The sequence below is a fragment of the Lutjanus erythropterus genome, chromosome 18 (genome assembly GCF_056507025.1).
Source record: "Lutjanus erythropterus isolate fLutEry1 chromosome 18, fLutEry1.hap2, whole genome shotgun sequence".
In the NCBI taxonomy this organism is placed as follows: Eukaryota; Metazoa; Chordata; class Actinopteri; order Lutjaniformes; family Lutjanidae; genus Lutjanus; species Lutjanus erythropterus.
This window is the reverse complement of record NC_139334.1, coordinates 14712086-14727717: the sequence shown is the minus strand read 5'-3', so window position 1 is coordinate 14727717 and position 15632 is coordinate 14712086. Positions and strand designations below refer to the sequence as shown.

At 37.5% G+C, this 15632-nt stretch overlaps 1 protein-coding gene across 1 annotated transcript in view; it reads left to right on the top strand.

The window, feature by feature from the left end:
* The window catches only part of LOC146310802 (sorting nexin-14-like), a 28556-nt gene extending 14397 nt beyond the window's left edge, over positions 1-14159 (top strand). The window contains exons 20-31 of the mRNA XM_084742011.1: positions 2021-2207; positions 3804-3887; positions 4199-4299; positions 7567-7678; positions 7847-7887; positions 8135-8254; positions 9663-9786; positions 11162-11326; positions 11474-11569; positions 11723-11814; positions 12132-12188; positions 13911-14159. Coding sequence (XP_084598137.1) covers positions 2021-2207; positions 3804-3887; positions 4199-4299; positions 7567-7678; positions 7847-7887; positions 8135-8254; positions 9663-9786; positions 11162-11326; positions 11474-11569; positions 11723-11814; positions 12132-12188; positions 13911-13952 — 1221 coding nt within the window. The 3' untranslated portion in view covers positions 13953-14159. The remainder of the gene's footprint in view (positions 1-2020; positions 2208-3803; positions 3888-4198; positions 4300-7566; positions 7679-7846; positions 7888-8134; positions 8255-9662; positions 9787-11161; positions 11327-11473; positions 11570-11722; positions 11815-12131; positions 12189-13910) is intronic.
* The last annotated feature ends 1473 nt before the right edge of the window (positions 14160-15632 follow it).

The following is a 15632-nucleotide window of genomic DNA, read 5'->3' as shown; positions in this document are numbered from 1 at the left end:
CTCAAGGATTCCAACAGTTTGGATGAAAAGGGTTCTTAAGGTAACTCTCAATCTTACAAAGAATGCTTGATGAACTGTTTCTTCACGAAAGGATTCTGGGTAGAACCTCAGAACCCTCCTATGTTCACAGTGAACATAATATCAAAGTGTAGCTATCCTTCTATGCCCATAGAATATCACAGCCATTACCCTTCCCTTACCCTGCCACTCTAGTTCTACATTTCAGTCAGTCTAATAGAAAAAAAGCAATTTCATACGTCATACAGCCATACATTGATCATATTTAAGTCAGCAGCTGTTTAACACCTGGTGCTGCAAATATCTGTGCCTGAATAGATCTTTCTGTAGCCCCATATATTCTGTCTATAGATTCTTCCATGTGTAGTGTTCATAAAGGATGTAAGTCATTATGCATGAGTGAGTTTTTTGAGCTAACATCTTTTTTTTGCAGCAGTCAGATTTTGAGGGAGACAGGCAGTGATGATGTGGCATTCAGAATCAGAAGCCTGGGACGAAACTGTATGTGCACATTTAATAAGTCTGAAAGGATAGAGGACACCTCTTTTCAAAATGGGGACAAAGATGACAGTGTGAGTTTCGTTAGATAACGTTTTCAAGGGGTGAAATATAGTCTTTGTATAAAATTAAAATGAATAGGTTTGTGATTAGAATTTGTAGAATTAAGTTATCAAAGACAGTAAACCAATCGACATCACCAAGAAAGACAAACAAAGCTTAGACCCCAAACCACTTGACTGAACCCCTACATCTAAATTGACATGAAGGTCATGGGTGCATATAGAATGGCCCCAGGGTACACCATAGGCACGGCACTGAAGATCTAAGTTGCAAATATCAGAAAAATGAAGAGCCAGGTAAATCAAATGGTATTTCTAAGTTGTTAAATGTTTGGAGACCCTCCTCATCACAGACATCATACAAAGTATAGATACCTCTGTTGTTCCATTGAAGGAACTAAAGGGGGCTTCTCTGGAAAGAAGAGTGAGTAGCTTTTTCTACTTTTTACTGATAAAACTAAAGACTTTCTTTGCCGGTGTTTAATGTGAAGCTGCAGCAATAGGAAAGGTTCAGTTTTCATTCGGTTTTCATTTTTTCTGGGAATTTAGCCAGTTTGTAATACTGTACATATGGAAATATCACTCTGCTTTCATCAGCAGCCATTCTGTGAGCTGGATGGGAAGCTTTTCCGGGCCAGATGTGGCCCACGGGCCACCAGTTGCAGGCCCCTGATTCAGGAGACAGATTAGAATATACTTGTAACGGATGAGGAGAGGCCAGTCCAATATTATTATAATATTATTCAGTCCAATATTAAAATCATTTTTTTAGGGCTGCGCAGTTACAAAAAATGTTATTTGTTTTACTAGTGCTTGAGTTTGCATGCTCAGCTTTCACAAGGTTGTGTGCGATTTAAGGAGTGTGTAACTTCTGCTTTGATTAAGAGAACTGTAACCAATGTGTATTGTTATTAAAGATCTCACATAATGACTTCTTCTTTTGTCTGTACAGAAAGTGCATAACTGTTTACTGATTACAAATGTGTATAAGAAAATATGTACAGTACATGTACAGTGAAAGTACAGATATAAAGACCTGTCTTCCATAGCTTGTGCAGTAAAACATTATTTGTTAGCTGAATGTCTGGAAATATTTCTTTAATTGCTCTTCCTGCACTTACTTTAAGGACATAATGCCATGTTTTGTTTAGCATTTCCTTGATTTGTTATTCGTGGTTGAGTCCAAGCTAGGCTTTTCTTTCAAAGACTTCATAGTAAATTACATACGTGGAGATAAATACAGTTGAGGCAGACAAACACATTTGAATTGTAAAACAATACAAAATAAGCAGAACTTGAAGTCAAAGAACAAAATAGATTCAAGAATTAAAAGGCGTCCCTCCACTAGTGATCTACAGATTCACAGTGTTTTGCACTTTACTCTGAGGAGTAGAGGATTACTTTACTCAACCTTAACCTCTTTCATTTCCTTCCATTTTAAGGTGGAGGAAGCCATGATGGTGCTGGAGGACGACTCCCCTATGGAGGCAGCCTCCACCCCCAGCACCCCCCGAAACCTCTCAGCCTGGAACATCACCATCCCGTACATCGATTTCTATGATGACGATGTGAAGAGGGAGAGGATTCCTGTGTTCTGCATCGATGTAGAGCGCAACGACAGGAAGGCAGGTGAGGCTGTCAGAACCATCCTGCTGTCTCATTTACTGTCATCAAAGAGAGGTCATTCTGCATGACGTTTTACAGTGAGCTGCAGCGTCCTTTTCTCTATCTTATAGTTTTGATATTACTCAAGTTTTGTGTTCACAGAAATATTTAAACCCCTCGAAAACTTGGTTTCAAATCTTAAGTATTCGTTTTTGCAGCAGTAAAGATTTATGTGTAAGCTCAAATCAAAAGTAAGGCTTTAAACAAAGGGTACAAAACTTAAAACACTTAAACTTAGCTAAACTGCCTCATCAGGACTGTATGGGCATTGTGAGATTAGATTTGACTCAGAGCAGCCTGTCAATATTTGCAAACAAAGCTTTTGGGTGAGTTTGCAGTGACAGAAGAGAACACAAAGACTGAAAGCCGGGGGAAAAAGGTTACCTTTGGACAGACCAATCACTACCTCTTACGCTTATATCTTGTTTAATCTGTACAAAATCTGAAGTGTAAAAATGACAAGTTATGTGTTTACATTGAGGGTATTGGTACACAATACCTTTAAGGTATTGATTGAAACAATCCAGTGCCAAGTAGTATTGAAACTTCTTTAGTCAAACGATACCTGCATTTAACCTTTGTCACTCAGATCTAGAAAAAAATATTCTTCATATGGTTTTGCTTGTAGCCAATCAATTCAAACTTCATAAGAAAGAACCTTCAATAAAAAGTATTGAATGAAGTACTCCATTGATATCAGTATCACTTTAAGGGTACTAGTATTGGTTGGTGTATCCTAATTTTTTTGAATGATACCCAGAATATTTTTTGGCCATGCTCAGTGACTCCCTAAAGTCTCCTTGACTTGCCTCACAGTGATGACAAGCCTCCACACAGAAAACAACACAACTTGTTGTTGCTGGATTTGTTTTTTACACTCTTTTTTTGGTTTTGTATGTATTGAACAAACACCATGTAATTTTGTTTTCTTTGTACAGAGCCAGGCTAGCTGTTTCCCTTTATTTTCAAACTTAATGCTAAGCTAAGCTAATCAGCTGCTCACTGGAGCTTCATATTTACCATACAGACATGAAAGTGTTATCAATCATCTCGTCCAACTCTCAGCAAGAGTGCAAATAAACATGCTTCCAAAAATGTCCAACTATTCCTTTAATGGTAAAAATAGGGCTATGACAGATTAGAGCCAATAACTCAGACCTCATAGATTTGCCCCCATGCCATTCTGGTGCTGAATACAGTGTTGCTCAAACAAATGGAGAAAAATCTGAATGAAAGAGTAAAATTTGAGTAACAACTGCAGAAAAAAAAAGCTGTGAAAAAGAAAATCAGTGTTTGATCTTTTTCCTCTCATTTTTCCTTGATGGGGTCATTTGGTAGGAATATTCACAGACTAGCTGCAGGAAGTTGGTTGATGTGAGCGTTGTGTCTGCAGCCTACTGATTATTACATAACATAATTACATTGGATGAACTCCAGTTACCTTTCTCACTATCTCTTGGAGCTTCCAACATGCATAGTTCCCTCAGCACTATGTTAGCTGAGAGTAGAACTCATGTATTAATTTTGCTGCATGTTTTCCCTGTCTGTGTTTATCTGCAGTGGGACATGAGACTGAGCACTGGTCTGTGTACAGAAGATACCTGGAGTTCTATGTCCTTGAATCAAAGCTTACGGAGTTTCATGGTAAAGTTTCTGAATATTGTTGCTCTAGTTTGCATTAAAAGGGCTGTGCATGTTTATTTCTTTCATTATGGTCATAAGGAAGGAATCATCCATCATAATGGTCCCAGGTATTCCAGAGGATTCACAGAACATTACTTTCAAGTGAACCTTAACTTTAGGAGTGAAGGAAGTATAATGGCCCTGTTGCATCATGTAGGGAATCATATTGGAGACCACAGAACTGTTATTTAAATTTTTCAAGAGAAAGCTTGTTCTTTGGAATTATATATTTTTACACTGTTTCCTTCTGTGAAATCTTACATCCTCTGTAGGCTCATTTCCAGATGCGCAGTTACCTTCAAAGAGGATCATTGGTCCCAAGAATTACGAGTTCCTCACATCGAAGCGGGAGGAGTTTCAGGAGTACCTTCAGGTAAATGTCTGAGAAGACAGGACACTTAAACCTTTGCTTCTGAATTTCATAATACATGTACGCACTCTAACAAGAAACCTCTGATTATATAAATGTGTCACATCCTTTGCATATGTAAGTAGAATCAGATGGCTACAAACCAGCTGCTGATGTCCTCAAAAGTGTTACCCTAACCCAAGTGTTCTTATGAGAGGGAAGTTTTGCTAATACTTGTCTGAAATAACAGAGTAACATTAAGTGCAGAATCACCTCTGTAATTTCCCTTAATTCCACTTTCCTACAGGCTCAGAGCCCCCTACACACACAAAAATACACGCACAGAAACACTCCAGACAAATCTTTCCGTTCAATGCATGCATGCACTCTTGCTCAACAAACTGCACTCGCGTGACCACACATCAAGATTAAACTGGAACAGTCTCACATGTTGAGCATTTGTTCCAGGAACACCGCACATCCATTTTCAGAAAACAACCATTTAAAAGTTATTGTTAGGAAATTGTGATGAACAAAGGTTACCATATGTCAGGATCGACAGGTTAAAACACTATTTCAAATGGAGAATTATCTCTCTGTATCATTTGGCTGTTGAAAGGGTAGCTTTTCAAAAGACAGTCCAGACTTTGAAGATGTGATTAGGATCCACTTTTTTTTAGCAGTGCTTTCAAGGGCACTCTAGCAAGATTTGAGTTCTGGCTATCAACACTTTATCACAGTCACATAATTTTCACGACTGCAGATTGTTTGTCTTCTGAGATTTATTTATTGAAACATCAGTCATGAATTCATTAAATTTTCAGCAGCTGACTCAACAAATTCCAGATGTGTTGCAGCTGGAGTGTCCTCGAATGCAACACCAAGGAAGTGTTTTTAAATTGTGCATTACAACAAGTAGAAATCTTTCTGCCAGAAATACCTCTAACATGTGGTAAATGGTGTATTTATTTTTTGTTGTCTAACCTAACCTAACTGCAACAAAACGCTAAAAGTAATAATAATAATAATAAAAATGAAAATACTAAGTCAACAATAAGCTTCATATGGGCATCAAACCTCAATCTCCTATCTAGAAATCCTGTGCTTAACCCTCTGTGCTATGGTGTTGCTTATAGATAACATACAGATTTTTGCCCCTTTACACTATGTATATGGTGTAATACTTTAAAAAAGAGGTAGGACCCTGTGGAAACGAATAGCAGTGTTTTTAATTTGTCACATGACTCAAGTCAAGTTGAAAAAGTTGCTAACTTTCTAGCGATTATAATGTTAACATGTTAATCTTTAGCCATTTTACCATGTTTAGCACCTTACTTTAGCATGTTAGCATGCTAGCCTCTGCAATTAGCCCAAAAGACAAAGTACAGCTGAGGCCAGTGGTAATGTAATTCATTTTGCAGCAAGTTGCTCATAAACCAAAGTATTCCACAAATGAGAACATTTTGACCTAATGGTTATTATAATTCATCCTAGGGGGACATAAATGTCTGTACAGAATTTAATGGTAATTCATAATCCATCCAGTAACTGTTTAGACAGGCTGACATTGGCATCACTAGAGGCATGCCACTAGCGTGGCCAAAAGACAGTTTAAGAATTCACTGTGATAGACTCTGTCTCAGTCAAAATGAGTGTCAAAATGATTATTATAGCATGCTGAAATTAATGAGCAGAAAAGGTTAGTGTGAAGGGTGGAAATTAATTGAAAAACTTATGATATTTCATGTAAAATGGCCAGCAATCATATAAACTCTGTTGATATGCTATCCAACATAGAAAAACACAGGTATGTTTTTTGAAAAACTACAGTCTGTGTCTTTACAAAACGAGTAAAACATCTGTGAATGAAAGTTTCCACATGGATACCCGAATAATAGACTGTACCTACTTTTACTCTGCTCTGCTTCAAATGTCTAATACAGATGTTCTCAATTTTTCTCAGCCAAGGACCCCTTACAAGATAGAAAATACACCTAGGGAGCCCCTAATGGAAATTCCTTGGAATAATTTGGTGTTTTTTTAAACTTCAGTTTAGGTATGTGAAAGAACAACATGTAAAAAATATGTAAAATTCAAAGGATTCAAAGGCTGTATTGTCATATGCATAAGTTATCAATGCAATGAAATTCATAGTTCACTTCAGCATTCAACACAATCTCCCCCCCAAAGCTGATTGGCAAACTTAGTACTCTGGACTTGAGTACTACACTCTGCAATTGGATATTGGACTCACAAACAGACCCCAGACAGTTGAGATTGGTGATCTCACCTCCTCCACTCCAGGGCTGTTTTCACATATGCACTCCGAACCATACGCTGAGAATCAGTCCTGACATTGTCCAAATGTACCCTTTCACACAGATGTGCTCACACATATTAGAGATAACGTTTGTATTTAGGGTTTAGGCGAGAGGCGGCGCCTGCAGAGCAAGAAGGAGGAGGACTCATCTGTAATGATGACTGTTTTTGCACTGATATCAGTACAGAGTCTTGCAGCAGTTATTGTTTTCTCAGGGTATATCAAACCCTACTCTGACATGCTTTTGTCATCCTAGGAAAAAAATGATCTCTGGCATGAGAGACACTTCGTGCTGCACTGCTTTTCTGACAGTAATCTGGCATTTCACGTTACAAATAATGAAGAAAGGCGTTAAAATGTGAGCTAAAAAATATCAAACTAATGTAGGCTGATACTAATCGGCAGATAGTCTGTATGAAAACAGAACTATTAAGTGGCTTCCACACCACACAGTGTCATCAACACATCCACCCACTTGCTCCAGACACTGAGCTGCTCAATCACACATGCAGCTCACTCGGATTAGAAGTTGGGAGCTGTCAGGGTCAAGTCCCTGCAGAGTTGCTGTGCATGTGTGAAAGGGGTTTAATGCTCAACTCCGGAGCCCCCCAGGGCTGTGTGCTCAGCCCACCCCTGTTCAAAAACAGCATAAAAGTCTATGCACTATAAACACAATGTCTGTGGAATAAAATGGGTTAAAGTCCTTGCAAAAGATGACTGAGGTAAACAAAGTGATGAACAGTTGTGCTAAAAGCAGTATAAAAAGTCTGCACTTTAAAACAAAAAAAAAAAAAGCTAAATAAAATGCAGATTGTAGTCTCAACAAGAAGGTCCTGAGTTCAAATCCCCCAGCCAGCTTGGGGACTTGGGAGTTTGATTCAAGGATAAGCAGTTAAGGATAATAAATAAATGGTCTAATATATTTAAAATCCGCAACATTGATTCAAGGTCTGTTTGTCTTTTCTTTGCAGAAACTTCTGCAGCACCCGGAGCTGAGCAACAGTCAGCTCTTGGCTGACTTCCTGTCCCCTCATAGTATGGAGTCTCAGTTCTTGGACAAGATGTTACCTGACGTGAACCTGGGTACAGTATTGGTGTGATGGATTATGTTTGAACAGCAGAACGCGTCAAACAATCTGTGAAAATGTTTGGTCAGCCTGACCTTGGGTTGCAGTGAAAAGATGTGTTTTAGACGGAGGCAAAATGTGACAGAACCATTCATCACTGAGATAAAGTATTTATGTTTCACAGGGAAAATCATTAAGTCAGTTCCCAGCAAACTGATAAAAGAGGTAAGAAATGAACTCCTGTGTGGTGTCAGTGTGTGTGTGTGTGTGGTCTGGGAATGCTCCATGTCTATCTCATCTTTACACAATACAAATGTTACCCATCACGTCGCTCCATATTTATTCCGTCAGTTGTGTATTTCTTAGACAATTAGAAGTCCATTAACCATTTTTATATGCCAAATACATTTGTAAAAGAAATTATACTGTCATTGTAACTTATACAGATTGTGTCCTGTGCTTTCTCTGTCAGAAAGGGCAGCATCTTGAGCCTTTCATCCAGTCCTTCTTCAACTCCTGTGAGTCTCCCAAACCCAAACCCAGTCGCCCTGAGCTCACCATCCTGAGTCCTACATCGGAAAATGATAAAAAGGTTGGAGACTGAAGTCTTTTCCTCTCTCTTACTGTCTTTATGCAAGACTAGGCCCCAGGAATGTTATCCTTTCAGTACAGCCTCCCAGAGGCTCAGAATTACTTTAATTGTTGTTTACACTGGAGAGTTGCCATTTATCACGTAAATCCATGTTAAATGTTTTAGAGAAACAGTAGCTTTCAGAGTGAAGTCACAGTTTGCCAAAACATCATTGTAGGAACTGTTTGCACTCTGATTTTGTTTCTCGATCGCTATTGGTACAGGACTGATATAACCAGGGGACCTCATATGATTTAGAAAGTATGAGACTAACTCCACCCACTGCATAATGTTGAGAAATGCTTAAAAGTGAGTAAGGAGTGTGATGTGGGTGCACAGCACAACTGCTGTAGGGGGCCATGTGGCGGCCGCTAAGTGGCATAAACAGCCACATATATTATATTATAATATATATAACTTAAATCTAAATTTCTATTCCTATGAAATAATGTATGTCATTTTTTTTAAGTTTCTCATTTTATCATCTTATATTATTGTCACTTATTTCGTAATATTGTTACTGTTTTTTTTTTTTTTTACCCTATTCCCCTATCTTTTTTTTTACATATGTTAAATAATCCTCAAAAATGCAAATAAAAACAAACAAAAAAAGCCACATATAGCTGATAGTCAGTGCTGATTGACACAGTGCTAATATTATCAAAGGACCTTTGTGTTTGATGAAATATGGTAGGTACTTTTTTTTTTTTTTTTTACAAATTACAGACATAGGATTAAGATCACAGACAACCTTTGCAATTATTACAAATTATCAGAGGTACCTGAGTAATACTACTCTTGTGTGAATGGGGCTTATGTATTGTTATAATATCAGTTTTCAGTAGTTTTGAGGTATATCTCATTGTTCTAGCTGTCTTAGGATAAAAGGAAGTTTAACTGGACCTGAAAGATGTCAAGAGAGACACTGCATAAGTTGTTACCTGCTCTGACATGTAGGGACATTCTTAGTCCCCCATTTTGGCCAAAAAGGCTTTAAGCATTTAACTCGACACCTTGCCAGTGGTTGAATTGGTGAGATCACAAAAGGTTTCACAAGCCTTGACCTGTTTAAACACAAGGTAACCCAAGTTCTGGCCAAGTTAATATGAATGTCCACTTCACTGAAGTACTAGAACAAATGTGCCATCGCCTCAGAATGCAGGAACGAACACTATTAACCTCTTGTCATACTGCTCAAAATGAAGAGGGACCTTTGTGCAATCTTTGTTGACATTCTGTTTTTAATAAAAAACACAGAGATGGAGTATTTACCTGGAAAAGGTTGTTTAAACAGAGTAAATTCAATAGCAGTCTTATGGGCTTACATGGGCTTTAGTCTTAAAAATGTGTGCTACCACTTCTCTTGTAGCTCTTCAATGACCTCTTCAAAAACAACGCCAACCGATCGGATACGACAGAGAAGAGACACAACCAGAATTACTTCATGGAAATGATCACTGTTGACGGCGTGTATGACTACTTGATGTATGTGGGTAAGTTAGTATTCTTGGGGTCTGTTAATCACAATCTTTTATTTATCACATTCATCTTATTATATAATGTTTTCTATTGGTTATTAAAGTTGCGTTTTGGATGTGAGGGTCTGTTTTCTCATATGAGATGTGGCTGTAGATCAGAAGATAGACACCAGACCTCAAAGTGCCCCATCATAGTTGAACTTGTGTGGGGAAATCATCGTAATGCAAGGTCATCTCACATTGCCAGTCAATAGATTTTATCAGTTAGAAAAATTATAAGAAAGCATTCTTAAAAGTCCAGTGTGTTGAGGAATTTATTGGCTGAATATGGCAGAATGTAAATACAGTATTCATTATGTTTCATTAGTGCATAATCATCAGAAAAAAAGGATTGTGTTTTGTTACCTCAGAATGAACCATTTTTATCTACAGAGGGTGCAGGTCCTCTTCTCTCACAGAGGCCGCCATGTTGTACTGCCATATTTCTACAGTAGCCCAGAATAAACAAACCAAACACTGGCTCTAGATTCAGCCTTTCACGTTTTGCATGAGTATCGCAGCCACCTCTCCTACATGCTTGGAAAGAGAGTGTGAGATGAGGTGTTTGCAATCTGCAAGCTCTCTGCTAGATGCCACAAAATTGTACACACCGTCTTCTTTAATTTTTTTTTTTTAACCAAGAATACAAATAAGCTTCAATTTAGTCTCATTCCCAAAACCTGAGAATGAGACTCAACATTACAAACCAAAGATTGTCCAAAGTCTCCTGTCACAGGCTAGATTTTCTAAAGCCTGAAAACAGCACAAAGAGAAGAAGCAGAAGTTTGGTCTTCTCTCAGACTAGTTCCTTTGCAATATACTTGAAAGTTATTATGGAAGTTTTTCCCCAGAGATGCCAAAAAATAAACTGCCTACCCCAGCTTTGATATATAATAGCTGATCACAGCACAAAAGTATATATCACATATACAATTTTATGTAACAGCAACTGGCTGCAAGTAAAACAAACACGTCATGATTATAATGATTTGTTTGTTTGAATTGTACAGTGCAATTGTAAAACAATACAGTAGATGCATTTGAATAGTATTTAGATCTGTTAAATCTAATAATAATAACTATTCATACACAGCTTTTCAAGCAAAAGTTACAAAGAGCTTTTATTAATAGTATTAAAATAATATGTGGCAAGGCATTTCTGCAGAATTTTGCTACACTGAACAGGACCTAACTTATTATCATTGGTAACACCTGTGTTTAACCTACTATTCCATATCAATATGGCTGCTGTGAAAAAGCTCCCTCATGAATCACAACCACGTCAGCCCATTATTCACTCACATAGTCTGTCTTGCTTCCTCTTTGTGTCCTTCCTCTTGGTGCTTTTCAGGCCGAGTCGTCTTCCACATCCCTGACTGGCTGCACCACCTGCTGATGACCGGCAGGATCCTGTTCAAGAACACAGTGGAGGCCTACACAGATTACTACCTGCAGTACAAACTGAACCAGGTGGTCCAGGAGCACCGACTAGTCTCACTCATCACCCTGCTGAGAGGTACACTGCAGATAGATCAGTGCTGATCTCCTCATCTTTTTCTTGGGAAAAAAAAGAATAAGTCTATTTCCTTAAGTGTTGAACTATTCCTTTAAACACTCTAATTTAATGAGGTGAAATGATGTGACATAATTTTTGCCTTTCTAGACACAGTTTTCTGTGAGAGCAGTCCACCTCGGTCAGCTCAAGACAGGCAGAAGAGGGCAAAGAAGACGTTTGAGGAGATGATGACCTACATTCCAGGTATTCATTAATTTCTTGCACTTAGTGTTTTGTACTTTGCTGAACTCCTCTCTGTCAACATTTCCCCTTTCCACAAAGACAAATGTATGGATGTGAAAACAAGTGGTCAGTTTGGTGTGTCAGCGGGGAAATTCATAAGCTATTTATCTTTAGACTTCCTGGGGAAATGTATTGGGGAAGAGGCCAAGTATGAAGGAGTACGTCTCCTCTTTGATGGACTGCAACAGCCTGTTCTCAACAAACAGGTACACAAGTACAAGGACACACACTCACACACGCACACACACACACACAAACAAGACAAAAAAATAACCTGAGAGAAGATGTGACAGGTGATGCACGAGTGAAAATGAATTTGAGCCTGTCGTCCTGCTATGTCTGCACATTTACACACGTATCATGGGATGTGGCACACCACAATTCAGAGTTGTTTGCGTAGTTTGATTGCAGTGTCAAATTCCTCTGCAGTCAGCGTCTGAATATTGTTTTAAAATCGTTTTGTAATTAAAGATCACAGGCTTTTGTTCTTTTCATCTTATCCCTGTTTTTTTGTCTTCCTTAGCTCACATATGTGCTGTTGGACATCGCCATCCAAGAACTTTTCCCAGAGCTGAACAAGGTATCAAAAGAAATATAGTTTTTAAAAGGCAGTGATGCTGTTGTTAGGGAATTTTCCAATCTTTATGCAACGTGCTAAGGCCTTGGAGCCATTTAGAGACCTAGACTAACTTTTAACAGACATACTGTCTGTCCTCCAGACAGTAGATGCAGCTGTCTTCTCCTTTCAGATAAACAAGGGAACAACCTGATAGTGTTGCTATGGTGGCTGAGGTCGGAGGGGTTTTGTCTTATCTGTCTGAATGGAGAAGATGTAACAGTAACCTGGTTTGGATAACACGGACCCTGAGCTGTGGAGCCAGGGGTGTGGAACCGTGGTCCCAAATAAAATAAAATAATATTATGTTATATGTTATGTTAAATCAGCGGTTCTCAACTTTGACCCCTGTCCTGACCCCAGAATAATCAGGTTGGTTTCCTTGACCACCAAAAAATGTAGAACGTCATTGTGATATTTCTGAAACTGCTTTTTCTGAGAAGCCATGGCAAAACTCTAGCAAATGTGGCTATAGGTGCTTAGTTAAGCACAATACTGTGGCACAAAACCAACAAAAATCTCTTCTAAGGAAAACTATATCACTGATACAAGCAATGAGAAGTAAAAATATTCCCAGTCCCCTTATGTCCCCTCATGCTTGCTGAACAGAGCAGTTTGTCAAGTTTGCTATTTTATGACTAAAAAAATGCAAATGTTAGTTTTTGTTGGTGTTCATGTCTCTTCAGAACATGTTGGTTTATGTTGGTAATCATCATTTTCATCAATCAATCATCATTTTTTGCTGGTTTATACTCATCACCATTAGTGAGGTGGTTGTTAAATTTCTTGAGGCCAGCTGTATTTTGCATATTTTGTGCTAATTTTAATGGCATGCAGTGGTAAAAAATTGTTATTTCAACCAAAATTATAATGAAATAATATTGCCTACTGCAGCTTTAATCACTGCAGTTGATCATTTCTATTATAAGTTGTACATTGTGTCTGTAATGATCCTTTTGAGGATTTAATGTTTTGTTTTATGTGAATTATTTCAGTGTTTTAGAAGTGAAAAGTCATCTGTTGTTCTTACACAGTTATAGCTGGTTACATTTTTCAGGGCCGAGATTGGCTATAGTGACACTGTTTTGGAGATTGTTAAAAAATAGTTCAGATGTTTTTTTTACAGTTTTGTTTTTTATCCAGACAGTTTTGTCTTAAGTGATTTCAGGTTTCTTACTGTAAATCAGGAAGAAATGACAAACTTACCTGACAGAAAATGGAAAGAGTTTGTGGTTCCATAGATGGAAACTTTATCTTCTTTTATATCTAGTTTTCTCAGTGCATATGTGAAAGTTTGACAGTTTTTGAATTTTATGACCTGAGTCAAGTGTACAGTTAAGAACAAGTAGACTAGTACACTCAGTGGAGTGTTCTTATTAAGATACAAGTTCAAGATGTATGTACATTCTTTGTATGTATTTTGGGCTTTTGAAATGTCCCGTTTAAATATTTTTATTCATAAGTTACATTTTACCAGATCAACATAGTATTTGTAATTAATAGTAATATTAAACTGCATTGTTTAATATTTAAATTGTCCAATCAAATGTGAGTTAATACATCACTACAGCTTTTACATATTATCTGTAAGTGTAACTAATAAATATATATGTATGTATATATTTGAACACTTACTTGACAAAGAACAGCTATTCGTTTTCTTACTCTGTGTTTTTGTTTCCTCAGCAGGTACAGAAGGAGACCTCTATGATGGCTCCATGGATGTAAAATAAACATTTCGTTCAACATGAGCTGACATGCTTATGAGGCATTGCACTAAGCCGACACTAATGCAAGGACTTTTGTTGGTATGGTTACTTGAAAATAACACGTACATCACATGTACAGCATCTGATCTGGATACCTGCCACAGTGAGAAAAGGTTTCTCCTGCTCCATGTGTCATTTACTTTGTAAAATAAATTATGCTAAATGATCTAATAGTGGCCCTTGTGTAATTATTGTTCTAAAAGCAAACTGTCAAAGCTTTAAATAAAATTACTGTTTTCTACTTTTTCCACACTGTGATACCACTGAGCACACATTACCTCAACTGCTATAAAATGATCACTTTATATTAGAACCTGTAACACCTTTTAGAAAAGTGGCCACCGTAGAATCAGTTTTACAGGATTAAAAGGAGAAAACTTAGTCTGAAAGCCAAAATGTTTTTCTTTAATTGTCACTTATTTTTATTTTTGAAGAAAAAGAAAAAACTATCATAACAGCACATGTAGTTTCTGATCTAAAGTGTGTTTACATGTGCATTAGTATGTGGGTTTTGAGTCTAATCCTGTTTTTGATCATATTCGGGATATGGGGTTTACATGGAACATTAAAAACCTAGTTATTCATGTCCCCGAATACATGATCATAACAGTTAACAGGTATTTACCTGCAGGTGTATCTTGATTTCTCACTGGCTCAGACACTATGAGCTGGTTCAGAAACCTGGATAAGGCGTTTACATGCTACAGTATCCTTGTTTCTGTTGAAGTATTCCAGGTAGTATATCCAGATTTCTGAAACCTGAATAAGCAGTTTACATATGCCAAACATAACCTGAATACTCCAAGAACATAATCCTAACCAGGATACTAATGCACATGCAAACACTCTATTATTGTGTTACATTGACAGAGGAGGGGGCAATTCTGATTGGCTGGCCGGTGTCAGTTTCTGCTAATGTTTCAGTGATTTAGCCAACAAGCTTTGAGTTTGTGTTGTTTAGTTTGTTAAAGAATGTCATCTCAGACATGTTTGATATTTGCAAGAATGCAGACGTCCAAATTAAACTGCTTTTATGATTTAGAGCGGTCAGTTTTTATCAGTATTTTTATTATTCAGTAAAAAACAGTGTTTTTACCAAAAAAGCCCAGCCGTTCAAGGAAACTTAAAAAGAAGGAAGGGCCATTACATCACTTTATTACACGGCTTTGTTAAATACTGGATTCTGATTGGTTACAGCATTCTAAGGTCTGCTATTTCTTTCTGTGTCTGCTATGGACAGTTTTGATCATAGACTGGAGGAGCAATAGGATTATTTTTTAATCAACAAAAATCCTTTTTAAAATCAATATTGTGTGTCAATTTATTGATTTATTTAGGTAAGGAACCATATAATAAGTGAGATAATGAGCATTGAGCAGGTCATTATTGTGAAATAAACCCCTGCAGGGTGATTCAAGACCCCTCCGCTTGGTGTCAGGGTTTATTTCACAATAATGACTTAATGACTCATTGTGCATTATCTCTTAGATAGAACATTCTACGCTCCAGATGTTGGTGTCGATCATACTATTTGGAGACCAACAGTAAATAAACAAATGCACATATTTGGACAAAATCAGTCTGTATGCTATTCTTGGAAGTGTTTCTTTCATTTCTTAGAGGCATTTTTTATGAAAGG